This window comes from Rana temporaria, chromosome 9 (genome assembly GCF_905171775.1).
Source record: "Rana temporaria chromosome 9, aRanTem1.1, whole genome shotgun sequence".
Classification (NCBI taxonomy): domain Eukaryota; kingdom Metazoa; phylum Chordata; class Amphibia; order Anura; family Ranidae; genus Rana; species Rana temporaria.
In genome coordinates, this window is record NC_053497.1 from 127,434,227 (window position 1) to 127,453,398 (window position 19,172).

The following is a 19,172-nucleotide window of genomic DNA, read 5'->3' on the forward strand; positions in this document are numbered from 1 at the left end:
CTGACCCCCCAAAAGTTGTCTGAGGGGTCCCAGAAATAACTGTATGCTGAATAAGAGGACTCACCCACCTCTGTTCTCCACCAGATCGCTGAACTCGCCACTTTCAATCATCCTCATTTTCTAGTCCATCTGGATGGGGGTCTAATTTCTGTATAAACTCCACTCGGGCCATGCGTTCCATGAAGCTGCTGATATCACTTCTGGTTTATCACTGGCACAGAGAAACCGGAAGTGATGGTGCAACTCTGAGGGAAAGTACCGCCTATGTCCTAGGGCGGTGGCACTCAAAAACAAGAAACCTGTAATAACACTATGGGAGGGAGTATTTCAGTGCACTGCATTGCACCACATGGCAGGTCAAAACCCTGCAAATGAAGCGTCTCGTCTGCAATCACGTGATTGCATAGATGTCACGCTTCCCATAGAGCACTGTGTCCGGCGCCCGAACACAGTGCTCTTAAAGGAGCTTTTTTATTTATAATTTTTTTTAAAGGGCTTTTTTTTGTGACTGCCTCGAAGGGAGGCAGGTCCCATGTGCCCCCTATGGATGGGCCGCCACTGTGCTATACAGTGCTTTGGGATACCATCAAGAAGGAATGACACCGCAGGACACCAATGGGCAGCATGATATCACTATATTTCAAGGCTTAGGAAATGCCATGGTCCATATAAAAGTCAGAGTTAGATGTACACAATATGTAGCCAAGAAGTAGTTGATCTAATAATAAAAGAAGATTATTGCATCACACACGTCAGCTTTGTTAACTGTGTTACACAATGAGATGCTTGGAGAATCTTCTTTGTACTTAATCCCTCTATTTCTGGTGAAAGCCACCAACACAACATAATTATGCTATAAATTGGGCGTGCATAGCTAGTTCTAGTAACTTCTAGCATCAGAAGAAGACGCGCAGAAAGGACATTGCAAGCTTATCAAAGCAGAATATTAAAACACAGAAACATACACTGAAGCTTTTAAAAGGTGCTGGGTGGTAAGTTGGGGCTTGGGAGAAGTCGCATTCCTCTGCTGGCACATATTCTCCTAGGTTTAGGGACCTGCATTAATATGTAACTACCTTAAAATCTTTTTTTTTTTTTTTTTAAACAGTAGATTTTTATTGAAGGATTTACCGTACATGGTACAGATTCATAGGTACATGTACATAACATTTTTCCTTTTTTTCAAGACAACAAGTTAAACAATAATACAGGATAGAACAAGATCCAGCCGATTGATGGAGTAGGCGGTGCACGGCACACACAGCTAAGCAGGGAATGCAATGGATAATTTGGAATGTCAAATATAGAACATAGCACAGCATAGTATTCATAGGTGATCAGAGAAGCATATGCACATCATAGAAGGAGTGAGGAGGGCACCTGCCCCCGAACACCCACACAGGGTGCTAAACTGTGCCCGCGTGGAGGCGTTCCCCCCCCCCCATTTAGGTCAGTCCCTGGATACATACTGTATAAAGGCGACATTAACCAAGTCAACGGCATAAAGATAGTGGGTAAACAATGAAAGTAAAGAAAACATAGGTAGGGTGGTGGGTAGTTAACAGTAGAATGCTATAACCCTTGAAAAAAGATTTCATTCAAAGATGAGGATCGAACGATTTGACAAGACTAGGAGAGCCAATCCAGTCAGTCCACTGTTGCCATTTTCGGAGGTTCTGTGTTTTGTTACGGTGACGTAATGTTAGTGTCGTTTCATATGTAAAGTGCGTATGAGTAGTATGGATTACGTCATGAAGATTGGGGGGATCTGGGTCTTTCCATTTTCTAGTAATACTGAGGCGTGCAGCTAATAGTAGATGTATTATCATAGCCCTCGATGGGTTGGGGAAGCGTTCTATATTCAAAGATAGCAGTGCCAGGGACGGTTGTTTGTCTATTTTTAGTTTTGTAACGTCAGAGTAGTTGAAACACTGATTGCCAAAAGGAGGTAAGTTTGGGGCAATCCCATAAAGTATGTAGTAAGTCACCTTTTTCCCACACTTCCTCCAGCATGCAAGCGAAGGGGCAAATTTGGACAGCTTGTCAGGAGTCAGGTACCAACGATAAGTTATCTTAAATGCAAGCTCCCAAAGAGTGGAGCAGCATGTGGCCTTATAGGTAGAGTGGCAAGCCTTTTCCCATTGATCTAGTGTGAAGTGTTGTCCCAGATCTTTTCCCCACCTAGTTAGTGCAGTAGAGCTAGTGAATGTAGTTTTAGAGCAAAGTAAATTATAGAACATTGATATACCCTTTGGATGGACCATAGGGGACCTATAGTAGGTCCAGGCTTTTTTTAGGGATTGCACAAGTCCAAGTCGCAAGTGAAGCAAGGCAGTGTCTGGTACGTAAATAGAGGAATGAGTCAGAGTTTGGGATTTGATATTCTTCTTGTAGTTCAGAGAATGTTTTGAGCTTGTCATTAGTTATCAGATTAGATATATGTGTTATGCCTTTGGCCTTCCAAGAGGAGTGAGACGATGAGACCATCAAATGTTGAAGGGCTTCTATAGGAATGGGAACTAATGATTGTATGGGGTGAGTTGCGGACATCTGTCGGAATCGGGCCCAAACTTTAATGGTCGCTAGTATAGTCGGAGAAAAGCGGGGGGTAGTTTCGCCCCCATGTTGGTAGCGAGCAACCAGGAAGAAAGGTTATTGCGTGGAACTAAAGACTCTTCTATTCTTCTATTTCCCCATAATGTAGGAGGAGGGGAGGGTAGGAACCAGATACCGGCCCTCACCAAATGGGAAAGAGATCTGGACACACAGTTCTCTGCCAATAGGAAACAAAACATAATTCGATTTACCCACAAATCCTCCTTGTGCTCCAAAATTCAGGAAACGAATTACAAGATTTTCACACAGTGGTACAAAACCCTGGATCTCTTGAATAAAATATTCCCTACCTCTACTGACGTCTGCTGGAGATGTCAACAGGAAAGAGGTACTCTTCTACATGTGTTCTAGTCATGCCCCCGGATCAGGGGCTTTTGGGGAGAGGTACACCGCATTACCCAGAAATTTACGGAGAGTACGGTTCCGGATGACCCAGCGTACTTCTTCCTCCATGCGACCGACATGTCGGCTGGGGTCTACAAAAAATCAGTTGTGCGTCATCTTTTAAGCCCAGGTGCTTAGTCCTCTAACATGCTAACAAACAACACCAACCCTTGATAGAGATAGGTGGTGGCGGCCCGTTAGGGCTATGCTCCTGAGGGGAGATGGGCTCATAGTGGGCTTCTTGCTGCCTTCTGTGGAAGACACACACCCAACAGAGGGACGACTGTTGTATATGCCATGTATAATGCTGTGTGTTCTATGCATATATTCCTATCTCTGCGCCAATGTTGATATGATGACTGTACTGTTGTGGTCCGGGCAGACCGGTTTCTCTGTTATAAATAAATAAAAAAGAAAAAAAAAAAAAATATCACAGGACTGTCCCTGTCGGAATCCAGGAGCAGTGGTTTCTTCGTAGTAGCTATATACTTCAGCTACAGTGCCTTTTTTTTATCAAATTAAGGGTGAGCGGAGTAGGGAGGATCCTGGGTAATAAGTGTATTCCTAATATGAATCTTAAGCCAAAAACGATTTTTTTTTGTTAGCTTTTGCTAAGTATAGAATGATTAGAACCACTTTCAGATATTTTTTTTGTCTGCATACTATTGGGAAGATTTCACCCTAATTCCTATTTCGGAGACACAACGAGAAGTCAATGGAAATACAGTGAAATCTCGGATTGCGAGTAACGCGGTTAACGAGCGTTTCGCAATACGAGCACTGTTTTTTTTTAAATCCTGACTTGGTTTGCGAGTGTTGTCTCGCAACACGAGCAGGATTCAAGCCACATCTGTATGCAGTACCACATTTGGCCTGAGGTGGGGGGGGGACGCCGGAGCAGAGCGGAGCAAATATGTAGAAAAACTTGGAAATACTCAGTTCCCGAGCCTTTTTCTGAGGTTTTCCGAGTTCAGCCAAGCTGTCCCCGAGCCTTTCTGAATATTTCTGAGGCTCTCCGGCGCCCCCCACCTCTGGCCACATGTGGTATTGCATGCCATAGAAGTCAATGCGAAAAATTATTTTAGTTTCCATTGACTTCTATGCGAGTGCTTTGGATTACGAGCATTCTCCTGGAACGGATTATGCTCGTAATCCAAGGTTCCACTGTATCTCCCAATTTCATCAGAAAAGGTGTCCCCTTTTGAGGATTTCTACTCATCTCCTGCTCTGGAGGCAGCTGTAAAAGTTTGGCTTTTCTTCACTCTCTGTTCCAGGGACATTTGTCACCAAGGCAAATAGCGAGGATGAATCTCCCTTAGTTGGGGCACAAAAAAAACCTGACCGGGCTTCTAACACTTCCCTGCATTTTCCAAAGTTTTGGCTTTAAATATTCAGCACTGTACTACAAATAAACCATCTGAAAATGGTGAAAGGCCTGGTTAAGGTAATGCTGTTTTATCTACCTCGCGTTGCATTCTTGACCGTGGAAGTTGCAGAAGATTAGCATGTCCTCCAGCTGATGTCCCATTTCAATCTTCTGCTCATCGGATAACTGGTTAAACTCCGAAGCAAACTTATTGAAGGCACTGGCAAACTGCACTGCCTCATCTTGGAACTCTGTAGAGGAATTGACATACGTTCGATTTCTACGGTGGATCGTTTCTAGACCAGAACCCTGCAGAATCAGAATCATAGAATTATCTTGTTTGCCAAAAAACACATTATATGGATAATTTAACCCACTGTCCCCCACATCCAATCAGCTATCGTGTGCCGCCGATAGCCGATTACAAAAATTAAAAAATGGATCAATGCGATCTACAACCACCAACATCTGTTAAAACCACTTGCTGACAACCTTAATGCTACACTGCGGCTTGGCTACGCAGGATCACATATATGATTTGCAATTACGGCTAGGGGGCGCTCATGCGTGCTTCTGGAGCTCTGGCTGTGCTGTGACTTGTTACACCACAAGCTGATCAGCGGATCCCGGACAATATTTTATGGCCGAAACCCACCGATCAAGTGAGTGAATGACAGAAGAGAGCCCTGTGTAGATAAAAGCATGGAGTAAAAATCAGCACATTGCTTAGAAAAATATTACACAGTAAACATTGTTAGGCACACATTTAACCCCTTGATTGTCCTAGATGTTAACCCTTTCCCAGGCAATGTCATTAGTACAGTGAGGCCTCGTACACACCATCGAACATGTCCGATGAAAACGGTCCGTGGACCGTTTTCATCGGACATGTCCGCTCGGAGATTTCGGTCTGATGGCTGTACACACCATCAAACCGAAATCCCTGCGGACAGACAGCGCGGTGACGTGGCGGTGACGTTGACGCCGCCGCGTCACCAAACCAGGAAGTAAAATACTTCCACGCATGCGTCAAATCCATTAGACGCATGCGGGAGATATCTGTCCGCTGGTTAGGTGTACTAACCAGCGGACATGTCGGACGGACGGGTTTCCAGCCGACAAGTTTTAAAGCATGCTTTAAAACTTGTCTGCTGAAAAAACCTGTCTGCTAGGCTGTACACACGGTCGGATCAGTCCGCTGAAACTGGTCCGCGGACCAGTTTCAGCAGACATGTTCGATCGTGTGTACAGGGCCTGACAGTGGATATTATTAGCACTGAGTACTGTATTAGTGTCACTGGTGATGTCAGCAGCAGTTAGTCCCCCCAAGCGCCAGTTAGTGTCAGATTGCCTGCCACACAGGCCCATTATAAGTTGCTGATCACCGCAATTAGTAGTGTATAAAACAATTTAATAAACATTCCAATACTATATTACTATATTAAAATCAAAAAGTGCAGTTGCTAATGACAACAAAAGCATGAATCAAAAATAAATAAATAAACAAAATGAAAAAAAAAAACATGAATCCTTATACCAGCGTGTGAATTATAATAGCAATCGCAATAAAATAAAATAATAGTCCCCAAAAAGTAAATCAAACGCAAAATAGTCCAAAATAATTTTCTGAGGGAATCCTAATCTCGCACTATTAATAAGGAATTCCACCACACCGCTCCAACAATCACATATTTAAAAAAAAAAACACAAGTGTTCCATTACTTTGTGTACAATATAATTCTTACCGAAACTAGTGGACTCTGTTAGGTATACCAAGAGTCAAAGCACATGGGTATTTGCATGGTCCCCATATGGAAAAGCATGCCTCCTCTGGATACTCAGATACACCTAGGGCTGCAACTAACGATTATTTTCATAATCGATTAGTTGGCCGATTAATGTTTCGATTAATCGGTTAATAACCTTAAAAAAAAAAGGTAATTTTGCGGCGACTCCCATTTTTACATTTTTTGGGGACAATTTGTTGGGCAGATTAAAAAACACAAATTGCCACAAAAATGCATTACATGCTTTTCTGCAGCTTCTCCATTGAAGTATATTTAACCAAAAAAACAAAATGGCATGGTTTTGCGTTAAAAAAAGTCCTTGCCCTTTCCAAATACGCAGCAGCTGAAAACATCATGGATGTGAACGAACTGTAGTGTGTTTCTGCAAAAAGCACCGAAAAACACAGAGGTGTGACCCAGGCCTGAGATGTTTAGTAACATAATGGGGTTAAAAAAACAAAATTAGTACATTAAGAGCAAATAATCACTACTGTAAGGGGTTCATGTTTTACTGTGGGACAGTGAAAGTAATATTTACAGTAGCGATTTGCTCTTTTTGTACTATAAAGGGCTAATTTTAGTTTTTTTTTTTAACCCCATTGTGTTACTGGCCGATTAATCGATTATGAAAATGCTAATCGATTAATTTCATAATTGATTAGTGTTGATTAATCGATTCGTTGTTTAGGCCCTGGTTACATCCTTATCCGCCATACATAACTTAATCATAACACGGGGGGAGGCACATAGAATGAGACCATAAACTGAAATGTATTTAAAATACTAACCACTCACATGATAAAAAAAAAACAAAAGGCCCCTTTCACACTTGTGCAACTTGTCCTGTGACTTGGGACTGCAACGTCGCATGAAAGGTTGTACCTCATGATTTCCAATGAGTACCATTCATACCTGTGCGACTTCAAGTCGTTATGACTTCAAAGTAGTCCTGACTCCCTGCACTACTTTGGTCTGACTTTGATGGGACTTGAGGTCCATAATAGACATGTGCAATTCGTTTAGTTTCATATTCGTTTAACGAATTTTGAGAAATTTGTTAATTCCGAAATTTACGAATTTTTCAATTTCCGAATTTTCTGATTTTCGAATTTCCGATTTTTGAACTTCCGAAATTCGTAAATTCGGAATTTTGGAAATTTCAAAAATTCGAGATTGGAAATTGCAAAATTCGAAAATCTAAAATTCGAAAATCTAAAATGGGAAATTTGGAAGGTTGAATATCCGAATTTTCGAATTTCTGAATTCCGAATTATAAGAATTTCCGAAATTCAAAAATTTGTTTATTTTGGTTTTGTTTCATTGTTTTTTTTTTGCTTTTTTTGGAAATTCTGAAATTCCGAATTTTCGAATTCTCAAATTTCCGAAAAAAGGAAAAAAACGAATAAAACGAAGACAAAAAAAAAGAATTTTTCGGCAGTGCACATGTCTAGTCCATAAACATGCCAGATGATTGGAAAATTCAGGAAGCAATACCATATAATATGATACATGGTGACAATCAACATTTTAGTCCAGAGGTCAAATGCTGTGCCTCTACAATCTTTTAAATCATTTTCAACCAATGGCTACTGTGAGTGTTGGTGTATTCAGAACCCATATTACAGATTAAATATCAAATTAACATATTCTAATCCTAGATGAAATAACTAGTGTTCTCCATTAAATGGCCACTAAACCAACGACATTTAATAGTTATTTGTGTATCATGTATGTGTATCTAAAGCAAAAACAAAAATGTATTATATTGAAGCTAACTAGTCCTTAGATGTTGCGGCTGCATTCATAACAAGACTAATGCAGCCACCATTTCTAGGGTCTGGTAAGTGGACAAGAGGTGTTTATATACAGTTTAAGATTAAAATAAAAGCAAAAGAATATTAAAATCAAGTTAGCTAGTAGTCTCTGGTGACAGCCAACATCAATCTTTCTCAACCAGTGTTCCTCCAGAGCTTGTAAGGGGTTTCTTGAGCAACTTCTGCCTCTCAGATGAGTAAACACTGCCACCAGAGGCGGCTCTTTAATTAGGCAAATTAGACGGTCGCCTAAGGCCTCGCACTTACAGGGGCCTCGTGCCGCCTAACTTACCCAATGCATTACCCCAGGTTTGAGGGACAGGGGACCTTAACGCTGCTGTGCTCAGGCAGCTTTAAGAGCCCTGACTCAGGAGCGGGGCCGCCAGCGTCCCTAACAACCAGTGAATATTGGTGACACCACCCCTTGTGCCGTCAATGACCCAGCATGCCCTCAGTCAATAATGTCACAAGGGGGCCCATTAGTTATTAAAGAGCATGATCTGGGGGGCTTCCAGATTCCAATAAGTCCCCTGCCCGCAGACCCCCACAACCACCGGCCAGGGTTGTGGGGAAGAAGCTCTTGTCCTTGAATTATTTTCCCATCATGGGCGAGAGTGGGGCCCCATGTCAAGTTTTGCCTAAAGCCTAGAGCCGCCTCTGACTGCCACCAATGATTTTTTTAACTATCTGTGGAGGGGCATTCTTTCCAATGACCGACCACAAATGTAAGTAGCATTCTTCCCACTGACCATCACACTAATGTACTGTGAGCAGTACCCGGCCAGGGTCATCCAGTGCCAATGGCAAGGATCCTAAATTGCGCCCCTCCTCCTCTCTGAATACATGCCAAGTATGCATGCTGGGCGATTTTTAGGCACAATAATGCCAAGAGACTCCTGGGAAACTAGTGTCATCATTTCCCAGGAGGCATAGGGGTCTTAGGACAGAAAGTTACACCACCTAGGACCAGGAACTAGGCAGATTACAAAATCTGCCTAGTAACAGCCACATAGAAGTGAGTAAAACAATTATTACATTTTTTTTTTACATTAAAGGCAAGCTGTTAATAGAAAGTTCACTTTTAGGGTGGACCTCTGATTTAATATAGGAGCTGCCTTTGCAGTGGGGCTGTAATACTAACCATCATTAGTTATCCTTCATCATTATCTATCTGTCCTTTCTATACATTCTAATCATTTCACTCCTTAGTGAGTCATGGACCCAGAACAAGCATGACACTTCCCTAGTTAGTTTCCTGCAATTCTGTACAGATTTGGAAACCTTTACACACTCTTCTACACAATATAATATGTCTACTTTAGAGTTTATTAGCCATTTAAAGAGAACCTGCCTAGAAATGCCAAAACTATGCAATAAGTCACTGACCTGGAAGCAGCATTCAGGTGAAGGGTCCTGACTTCACTTGTTGCAATTTGTTTTGGATCGGGTACTCATTCAGTAATTAAGCAATGAGAGCTTACACCAAAGAACCTGTCCATGGCAGTTCCCTATATCCCAGGTTATTGAGACATATACCCAAAAATACAAATGATCCTGCTTGCCTTAGTGTTAAAGGGACCATATTGATTCTCTGAACATGCTAAGAAGTTGGACTTAAAATTGGGCAAAATCCTGCAGAAAACAAGCTGTAGTGACTGGGGTTTAAGACAGTTGTCCCAGAAGCAATTTTGTAAAATATTGGGATATACACAAATGCACTTTCTTTTCCTTCCTCACTGACACACATATACACACACATACTCTTATCAGTAGACACATTAGCACAGGGATCCTCAAACTACGGCCCTCCAGCTGTTGTAGAACTACACATCCCATGAGGCATTGTAAAACACTGACATTCACAGACATGACTAGGCATGATGGGAATTGTAGTTCCTGAACAACTGGAGGGCCATAGTTTGAACACCCCTCTATTAGGACATAAGAAGACACTTTACTAGACATTCACACCTGCAGTGAGGTAGACATGGCGAAGTTCTTCTGGATGGACGAAAGTCGAACGCTGTTCAGATTGCAGATGGTGACAGCCGGGAATTTAAGTTTGGCACTTGAGATGAGCATGATCTTCTCATGTGATGGGTAAGTGTAGTAGGTCATGACCATCTCGGTACACTGCCAAAGAGCACAGGACAGGGCAAATGTCACAAAAAAAAGCCAAACTAGGCGCCGAAACCAGTGCCTGGACCTGAAGATGTTAGGGATACCATGAGCCGAGGTGTGTTGCAGGATAGCCCGACCTAGCTTCCTTAAGGGGGTGGCATCATAGGACGACGTCAAGACCCTCATCTCTGGGAAGCCCATTGTCACTTTGTGTCACAGAGGGTAGGAACCGAAGAGCCAGCAGCCCAGCTTAAACAAATTCTGTGAACCAACCTTGGAGGCTCTTAAAAGGACAGAAGCGTCAATGCCCAAAGGTATAAGGACCTCTAATCCATATTTCCTTTTGTTGTGATGACCTGTTACCTTAGCGACAACCTCTGTAATGATCTCATTATGATTCCAAGTCATAGACAGCCTGATACTTCTGAGAACCAATTAAAAGAAGACTGGACATTTTATAATGCTAGCTATACTAAGCTCTTGGATTCTATCGGGAAATACATTGATTTGACATCACATATTCTGTTCTCTTTTGTGGCATCCTGTTTTAAGTATGTTGTACAGATATCTCTCATATGTAGAAGCTTTAACTTGCTTTAAAACTGGAGAACAGCTAACACAGAAGACCAGTCCCTGACAACCTTACATGCTATTTCCCTTCCTTCAATATATTGACAGCAAAGTTCACACAGAGAAAATAAACTTTCAATTTTGCATCTTTTTCCCGATTCAGACCTGCTTTGCTGTGACATAATATGGAAGAGAAAAGGCCACGCACAAACACAAATTTAAGCTTATGGGCACAGCTCTAGAAGTTACTGGCATAGGTATGTTGTAGGACAGGGATGCTCAACCCGTGGCCCGCAGAGCCCTTTGATGTTGCCCATGAAATCAAGACAAGGAAGTGCATGCCCATAATCTGGGATGGCAAGTCGTCAAGCCCAGATCAGGGCCGGCCCTACCATGGGACACGGTGGTACCATGGGTCCCGAGCGGCACTTTCAGGGGGCGGCAAAATGCAGGCCATGAGCAGTAGCAGAACTGCCGCCAGCCAGCCCGTCCGCTGCTTAACCCACAGAGAGGGAGCTCGTCATGATCATCGGGTTGCCAACCTGCTATCCTAGAGCATTACAGTGCTCTAGGATAGTCTCGGAGTCATCTTTGACACCTACATGACAATGGATGCACAAATAGGGTCAGTAGTCAGCGGTTCACATCATCTGCTGCGCCTACTACGTAGACTAATTTCCATTTATTCCCAAAGAAGACATAGCAGTTGTGGTGGGAACAATTGTTAACTCCTTTACCTTGGACCCCCAAAATACCAAATCACTTGCCTGCAGATCGTTCAGAATACGGCCGCGCGGCTTGTGACGGGAAAAAAACCTTGGGAATCTATCTCCCCCTCACTGAGAAGCCTTCACTGGCTTCCAGTGAAAGACAGAATCACCTTCAAAGCACTCTGTCTGACGCATAAATGTAAAATAAAAAAAATAATGAAAATAATTACCTTGGACCACATTCAGAACAGAGAATATATCACAATACTCGACATTACTCAGACAGAGGAAGGGATGACTATGACTATGAGTATGATAGTGAAACGGATACGAGGAACCGTTTTTTCCCTCTGAGAGACAGAGATGGACCAAGATCACATGGGATTGATGACTACGAAAGAGCTAGTCAGGTTCAAGAACTATATAGACAAGGCCCCTCAAGAGCCTTCCCGTCAGGTCAATATGACAATACCTCTAGGGACAATTGGGGTTTTCCCAGGTCAAATCAAGGCGTAAAGAGGCAGGTAGAAGACAAAGAGGGTGCAGAGGGGGGAGGTCTAAGTCCCAAAAAAGCAAGGATGTGAGTGATGCAGGCATCTATAATTTGAGTTCCCATGTTCTGACTCAATCAGAAAAAATACTACTCAATAAGGGACTCAAATTTGCACCTCCTAAGAAATTAAACAAATTCCAGACATACATGGATATTCACCAGTATGTAAGACGTGTAAATATCAAACGCTACTTTGCAGGCCTACCAACTTCTAACAGAGTAGAGACACAGCAGGTCAATACTCATTCTGGCCTTGCTAATGCCTCTACCTGGAATCCCCCTGGAACTCTGGCACCACCTCTAAGGGTGTTCCGAGATGTGGTGCTGAGGGACTTGGAGACTATCAAAGTGGCCAAGGATAGGATGGACCGAAAGTTGGTTGAGGGTCTGGACTCTCTATGTTCTAATAAGGACATAGTTATTCGCCCTGCCGATAAGGGGGGGGGGGATTGTCCTAATGGATCGAACAGTGTACATTCAAGAAACCAACAAACTACTGGAGGATAGTGAGACATATGCACCTTTATTGGGAAATCCGGTTATACAATATAAAAATACACTGGAAGTGCTAGTCAAGAAGGGCTCAGAATTGGGGATTCTTAACGAAAAGGAGCAATCCTTTTTGATTCCAAGGGCCCCAAGGGTCCCCATTTTATACTGTCTTCCGAAAATTCATAAGAGTCTGACTTGCCCCCCTGGACGCCCAATAGTCAGTGGCATAGACTCAGTGACGTCCAGGGTGGGCAAGTATATAGACTTCTTTCTCCAACCCCTTGTACATAAAATGCCTTCATACTTGAGGGACACCAAACAGGTGATCAATTTGCTTTCTCAAATACAGGTAGATGAGAACATCTGGATGGTGACAGCCGATGTCAATTCACTATATACCATTATTCCACACGATATGGGTATTTCGGCTGTAAAATATTATCTAGACACCCTCTCTGACCTTCCTCCCAACCAGAAGACCTTTCTCATAGAGCTTCTTGAGTACGCGGCTAGCCATAATTATTTTTGGTTCAATCATAACTACTATAGGCAAACACGTGGTGTCGCGATGGGTGCAAAATATGCGCCGAGTCTGGCCAATTTATTTATGGCCAAATGGGAGGAGGACGTCATTTATAGTGACCTGAGCCCCCACATCAGGCTATGGGCCAGATATATTGATGACGTCCTCCTCCTATGGACAGGCACCAAACTCCAATTGGAAGAATTTATATCTGCCCTTAATGTCAACAATAGGGGAATACGTCTCACACACGAAGCGAGCCAGGAAACAATCAATTTTCTTGATCTAACAATAAGAAATGAAGAAGGCCAGCTCAAGACAAAAACGTTTTTCAAAAAAACAGATAGAAATTCATATATACCGATAGGGAGCTGTCACCATGCTAATTGGTTGAAATCGGTTCCTAGGAGCCAATTTGTCAGAATGAGGAGGAACTGTACTACCCTGGATGATTATAATATTCAAGCCTCCACCCTCAAAGATAGGCTATCTGAAAAGGGATATGACCCAGAAATCCTTGAAAATACTTTGAAAGAGGTGGCCGACATAGATAGATCTCAGTTGTTGGAAACTGTCCCCAAGACCAATCAGGTAGGGCCTATTGTGCCCTTTATCACTACCTATTCTACCCAACACTATATGATCAAGAAAATAATAAAGAAGCACTGGCACATATTAGGTAGTGACAGGATCTTAAAAACCTTTTTGCCTGCTAACCCACGGGTAATTTTTAGGGGTGTACCATCTTTAAGAGATAGAGTTGCCCCTAATGTAGTAGACCCTCCTGATAAAAAAGTCTCATTTTTTCAGAGGGGTCTCACAGGATATCACCAATGTCGTAGGTGTCAGGTTTGCACCCTCAATAAAATTAAAACGAAAAAAACTGCAAATTTTGTCTCCACCAGCACGTCCATGGGACATAAAATCGAGCCGTTTATTACATGTAGCTCAACGGGTATAGTTTACCTCATGGAATGTCCATGTGGACAACAATACATAGGAAGGACCAAACGATCCATGCAGGTACGATTAGGGGAGCATATTGCAAACATACGATCTGGTTACCCGAATCATTCTGTGTCACAACACTATGATCAGCACCATAACCGAGATCCGGAGGGCACCCTCTTCTTGGGTATAGACAAATTTGAATCCCACTGGAGGGGGAGTTCTCTAGTAAGGGAGCTGTCCAGACTTGAAATGTCTTGGATATATCGAGTCCGAACTTATGTCCCCTATGGATTAAATGTTGACACAGATGTTAACGCATTTATAGACAATGGTTAATTAAGAAATTGTGTGTGAACCAGATCTGACATCCTGGTAAATCTGGACTTCAAATTCAAACTTTATAAGGGGGATATAGATTTTTAATCTTTTTACAGTCATATGACATTAAGGCCTACACGTTTTTATATAAGGTTATAATTTGGAGGCATAAAGTATATTTATCTGACATATTTAGGTCTGCATTACTTACGCAACAATGTGTGATGTATCCTCGGTGCAGACTGAATTGTCATATTTAAATTGTTAAATATACTTTATATATTTTTTATTATTATTAATTTTTTCATCATTATTAATATTTATTTTGTTATTTTAGATGGCCCTCCATTATTAATTTATATGAGGCTGGCTATAATTTTTATGTATATGTTCCAATTGTTTTTTATTTATTTAAAATGAATTGGAACTGAGATACACTGCCACCTACTGGCAAACAATCAATTTTAATGCATAGTTGTTTTTAATCTAATTTAATTAATTAAAATAACTTTTAACTTCATATATATATATTTTTGTTACATATACCTGTTCAACTTATGCAAATTTAAGCTCTGAAATTTTAATATGGATATGCTGAGATATTATCAAATTCGGAGATTGATGTACTGATGTGGGAGGGTTATTCGAGATTATGGACATTGCCACCCTTGTTTGTCTATTCCTTGTGGCTCGTATTTGAATCTCAGCAGAAAATATTACTTAATATACATCTCTCCGCACCCTTATTATGTGATATCACTAATAAGGGCAAGCGATCCCAATTCCAAGATGGCGGATCGGCACGCCAGGTCACATGATGTCAGAACTGGGCGGACCTAGGGCGTTGCTAACGAATATCAAGTGGCGAGTCAGCACGCCGCTCGTGCCCCTGGAAGAAGTCCACGATAGGACGAAACGGCGTAGGGAGGAGCGGCGTGCTGACGCCACTATTGTGTGTACCTCATCGCCATCCGGAAGGAACGAGCGATACGAGAAAGCCGGCCGGCTAGAGACATTTAAACGCTTACTGTTATTCTACTAAATGTGAGTGAAACTGACATTTTCTTATTAAATCAGCTTTGTTTGCAATACTGCTCTATGTCGATTCTTTTTTCCTTTTGGATATCTACATGGTGACTTGTTGGAGAGCGGTAATGTGAACATAAAGGGGAAAGCTAGATTGCCTACTAAGAAGTGAGGACCCTTTGCTTGCTGGATCGATTGATTGCCATCTGGGCTGTAAAGCCACAAGCGCATTTGATTCCTCATTATAGGGATCCATCCCATCCGGTAAGCAGGATATAGATAGGAGGTGGTGGCTTTCTTATCTATCCTGCTACTTGGACACTACTTTCAGCACCTTCCTTTCTGGCATTCATGTCCGCACAGAATTTGGAGTTTTGTTGAAATCTCTTTGGGACTTTTTTTCAATATTGATTGCACTTTATTGTGTGCACTAAGTCACTTTATTTTCATTGTTTGTATATATATACGGTTATATCTCTAATTTTGTGATACAATTGGGATAGAAACTGTAATTAAGTCATACCACAGCAGCGCAGCATAATTTTATTTTATATTTGCACTTGATGTTTATCCAACATTTTTTTTGCTGCAGCAGCAACTATATATATTCATTTATTTACATTGTGTTACTATTTAAATCAATTTAATTTCCACAAAATTTTTAGACCAGCGCAGTATCACTTGAACAACAATGACGCATAAATGTATCTTGGGTAAGGCACCCAACTATCTATGCGAAAAACTAAACGCATACAACCCCAGTCGCACTCTGCGATCCTCCGACCAAAATCTACTCCAAATCCCTAAAACCAGATACAAGTCCAAAGGAGAAAGAAGATTTGCTGTCCAAGGTCCTCGGCTTTGGAACACTTTACCAACCTCCATTCGGTTGGAGGAGAACCACCTGGCCTTTAGGAGAAAGATCAAAACCCATCTCTTTTAAGGTCCAAAAGGAGAACTGGCCAAACAAGCGCCCAGAGGCGATTTAGTTCGCATGTGTAGCGCTATATACGTTTTTCACTCACTCACTCATATGGCAGGCACTGGCAGCATAAAAAGCAGGCTGTTGCAGAGGGAGCTGCATAAAGCGGGGGTTCCACCCGCAATTTCTTTTTTTAAAAGTCAGCAGCTACAAACACTGTAGCTGCTGACTTTTAATAAGGACACTTACCTGTCCTAGGTGCCCTCGATGTTGGCCCCCAGAGGCCGATCCCTCGGGGCGCCACCATCCTCACTAAGGGAAACAGGCTTCACTGCCCGTTTCTTACTGCACATGCGCAAGTCTCGCGGCGCTGTATGAATGGGCGACTTCTCTCTGGGATACACACAGTTCCCAGAAGGCAGCGTGCACCATTCCCCAGAAGACAACGCGGGGATGAAGACCAGCCGCGGACTAGGAAGAGGCAGATTAGGAAGATCTGCATAGCAACCGCAATTTCTGGTAAGTAAAATTTTTAATTTTTTCAATTTTTTTGTAGAATTTATGTGTATTTTTTTTTTTTTTAGGGTGGACCTCCACTATAAGCCAGTGAGTGATACCAAGTGCACTTCACCTGGGACCATTTTAGTAGCCTGGAGAGTGATAGAGGATAAGTATGTATTAACACATACACTGTACTTTTGAAATGGGCATATTAGCGCTTATAAATGTAGCGCTACCCCCGCAGGAGCGGCTGGTTTGTTGTTGGGATCGGCATATTAAGTTACCTCAAAGTTGTCTAGGGGTGCAGCTGATGAATAAAGTAGTGAGCGAATGTCCAGTACATGAAGAAAGGATTTCAAATGCTTTATTTCAGGCCTAACATAGCCAACATCAACATGCAGTAGGAAGGAAAGGTTGATGAAGCGATAGAGAACTTGCGGCATCAGGCCTGGATGTAGAAAGAGCAATCCTGCTCTCAACAGCACAATAATGGTAGTCACTGTTCGTCGCCACTCCAGCCAGAGTGGGTGAAGTGCCCCCGGACAGACTTCTGCCACAAGCCTGGCCGCCGAAGTGTCACTTTAGATTGCTGGGAGGAACAGGCCTCTGCCACAGACCTGGCTCTAGGGCCTCTACCACAGGCCTCTTACTTGAGTGAGCTAAACGGACGAATTGAGCGAATCCTCCCAGTAGATTGAAAGTAGGTCACCGGATGACAGCAAGAGTACCTGTCAGCATTCCGGTCACCAAATCCCTGATGGTTCGTTCAAGCTCTGTTGGACAACCTGCCTCCGGGTTCTCCTCAAACCGACCCCCCAATCGAGCGGCACCCATCCTGGGATCTTCTCAGTAATTTGGGGGACCCAGTAAGTCACTGGGGCCCCTCTCAGCAATTTGGAGCTCCGTGTAGCATGCGACCCCGGCCTGGAAGGCCATCGCCGGGGTCCGTTGGATGCGCGCACCTGAAACCTGGAACCCGCGGGAAGGACTAATAAAGATGGCGTCCGCCCCAGATATACCCCTCCTCAGCATGCCCCACAAGGGAAAAACTCCTCTAATTGGCTGCTGGGGAAAAGTGGCTCTGCCAGAACCCCTCTAGCGCCACCTGTCGCCCAGGGGTGTAAACAACACCCCTGGAGCGCAGACTGACCCACAGGACAGTTCTGGAATGACAGCAGCCCATAATTTAACAAATTGTGAATGGGAGCAAATAACCCTCCCATTCCCCACTAACTTTAGCGTAGTGCCCAGCCTCGTTATACTCAGACTGGACATGACGAGCTAACCTGTAGGTAAAATGAATACCTCCTAAACGTGCACTGTTTGGGAGATATTCTAGCGAGCAGCCGGTGACGTCATCGCGGATCCGCAAGCCTGAAGGCCAGAGTCCGCGAACCCGGAAGGAAGACCAGGTGAAGATTGAAGCCTCTGCAGTGGTGACAGTGCACCGCTGGAGGGCTTAGTATTAAGGTAAGTCTTTCATAATGTATTAGTATACAATGTATTCTAGCACATTAGTATATTTTTTTTATATAGACTTTAATACCACTTTCATACAACAGTTCAGTGAATAATCAGTCTCAGTCTCATGTCAAAATGTATTACTGGAGCTGGAGGAGAACTTAATTTACTGGAGGGGTGGTGTTTCTTGGCAGAATACTGGAAGAGTAATATGGAGTAACTGCACTAGCTCCACGCTACTGGATCAGCCACCAGAAAGAAATACAGGAGGAGCATTCCCTGAACTTTCTCTACTCGACTGGAACCTCTCCATACGCTAAAGGCTGTCCTTCAAAAGCAGGTTCCTGTCCCTACCCAACCACGCACCCAAAGCAGGCCAAAATGGTGTGAGTTGCCCTCACTCCTCACCCAAAATGACCACCAAGTCTCCCAAGAGTTCTGTGTCCAATTGGACAATTTCTTCTGTCAAGGCATGGGATAGAAACTTCCCTACAAGATCCCCTCAACAATGGCACAAGGCGGAGGCGGGGCTAACAGGGTTAGACAAATTTTAGCCGTCCAGCTCCTGCAGAACTATACAGTAAGTCCCAGGTGCATTGCAAGACTGACAGCCAAAGCAAAGACTCCCAGAGGCACAATGGGAAATTTGGTTCCTCAACAGCTGTAAGATTGAAGTTTAACAACCCTTGGGCTATGAGATTGGGCATCTTTTATAGAAACAAAAGTATTTTCAAATGTTTAAAATGTAATGTGGTGGCCCTTTCAAATGTTATACTGTGTTTCTGAATGGGAAGGAAATTAGGTCCTTGTAATCTTCCCTGCACTAGAAAAATTTTGCCCAGGGTAAGATCAACATTAAAGACGGCCCTGACAGGAGCCTCGTGCATCTTTGGGTCAGTTTCAAGTCCGAATTCAGCCAAAAATCGGGGCTGAAATCAGACCTGAAACAGTGAACCAGGATGCACAGGGCCTGATAAACACTGCCACTGGCCATTAATGCAGCAATGGCGAGTGGCAGTGTTAATTAACTCCTTGCGTTACAGGGTAGTGGTAATGT

At 43.0% G+C, this 19,172-nt stretch overlaps 1 protein-coding gene across 1 annotated transcript in view; it reads right to left on the reverse strand.

Moving 5' to 3' along the window:
- Positions 1–10,331, reverse strand: part of LOC120914030 (amiloride-sensitive sodium channel subunit gamma-2-like) — a 49,982-nt gene extending 39,651 nt beyond the window's left edge. Inside the window, exons 1-2 of the mRNA XM_040324460.1 lie at positions 9,939–10,331; positions 4,464–4,675 (exon numbers count right to left, since the gene is read on the reverse strand). Of these exons, the coding sequence (XP_040180394.1) occupies positions 4,464–4,675; positions 9,939–10,289 (563 nt within the window). The 5' untranslated portion in view covers positions 10,290–10,331. The remainder of the gene's footprint in view (positions 1–4,463; positions 4,676–9,938) is intronic.
- Positions 10,332–19,172: the final 8,841 nt, after the last annotated feature.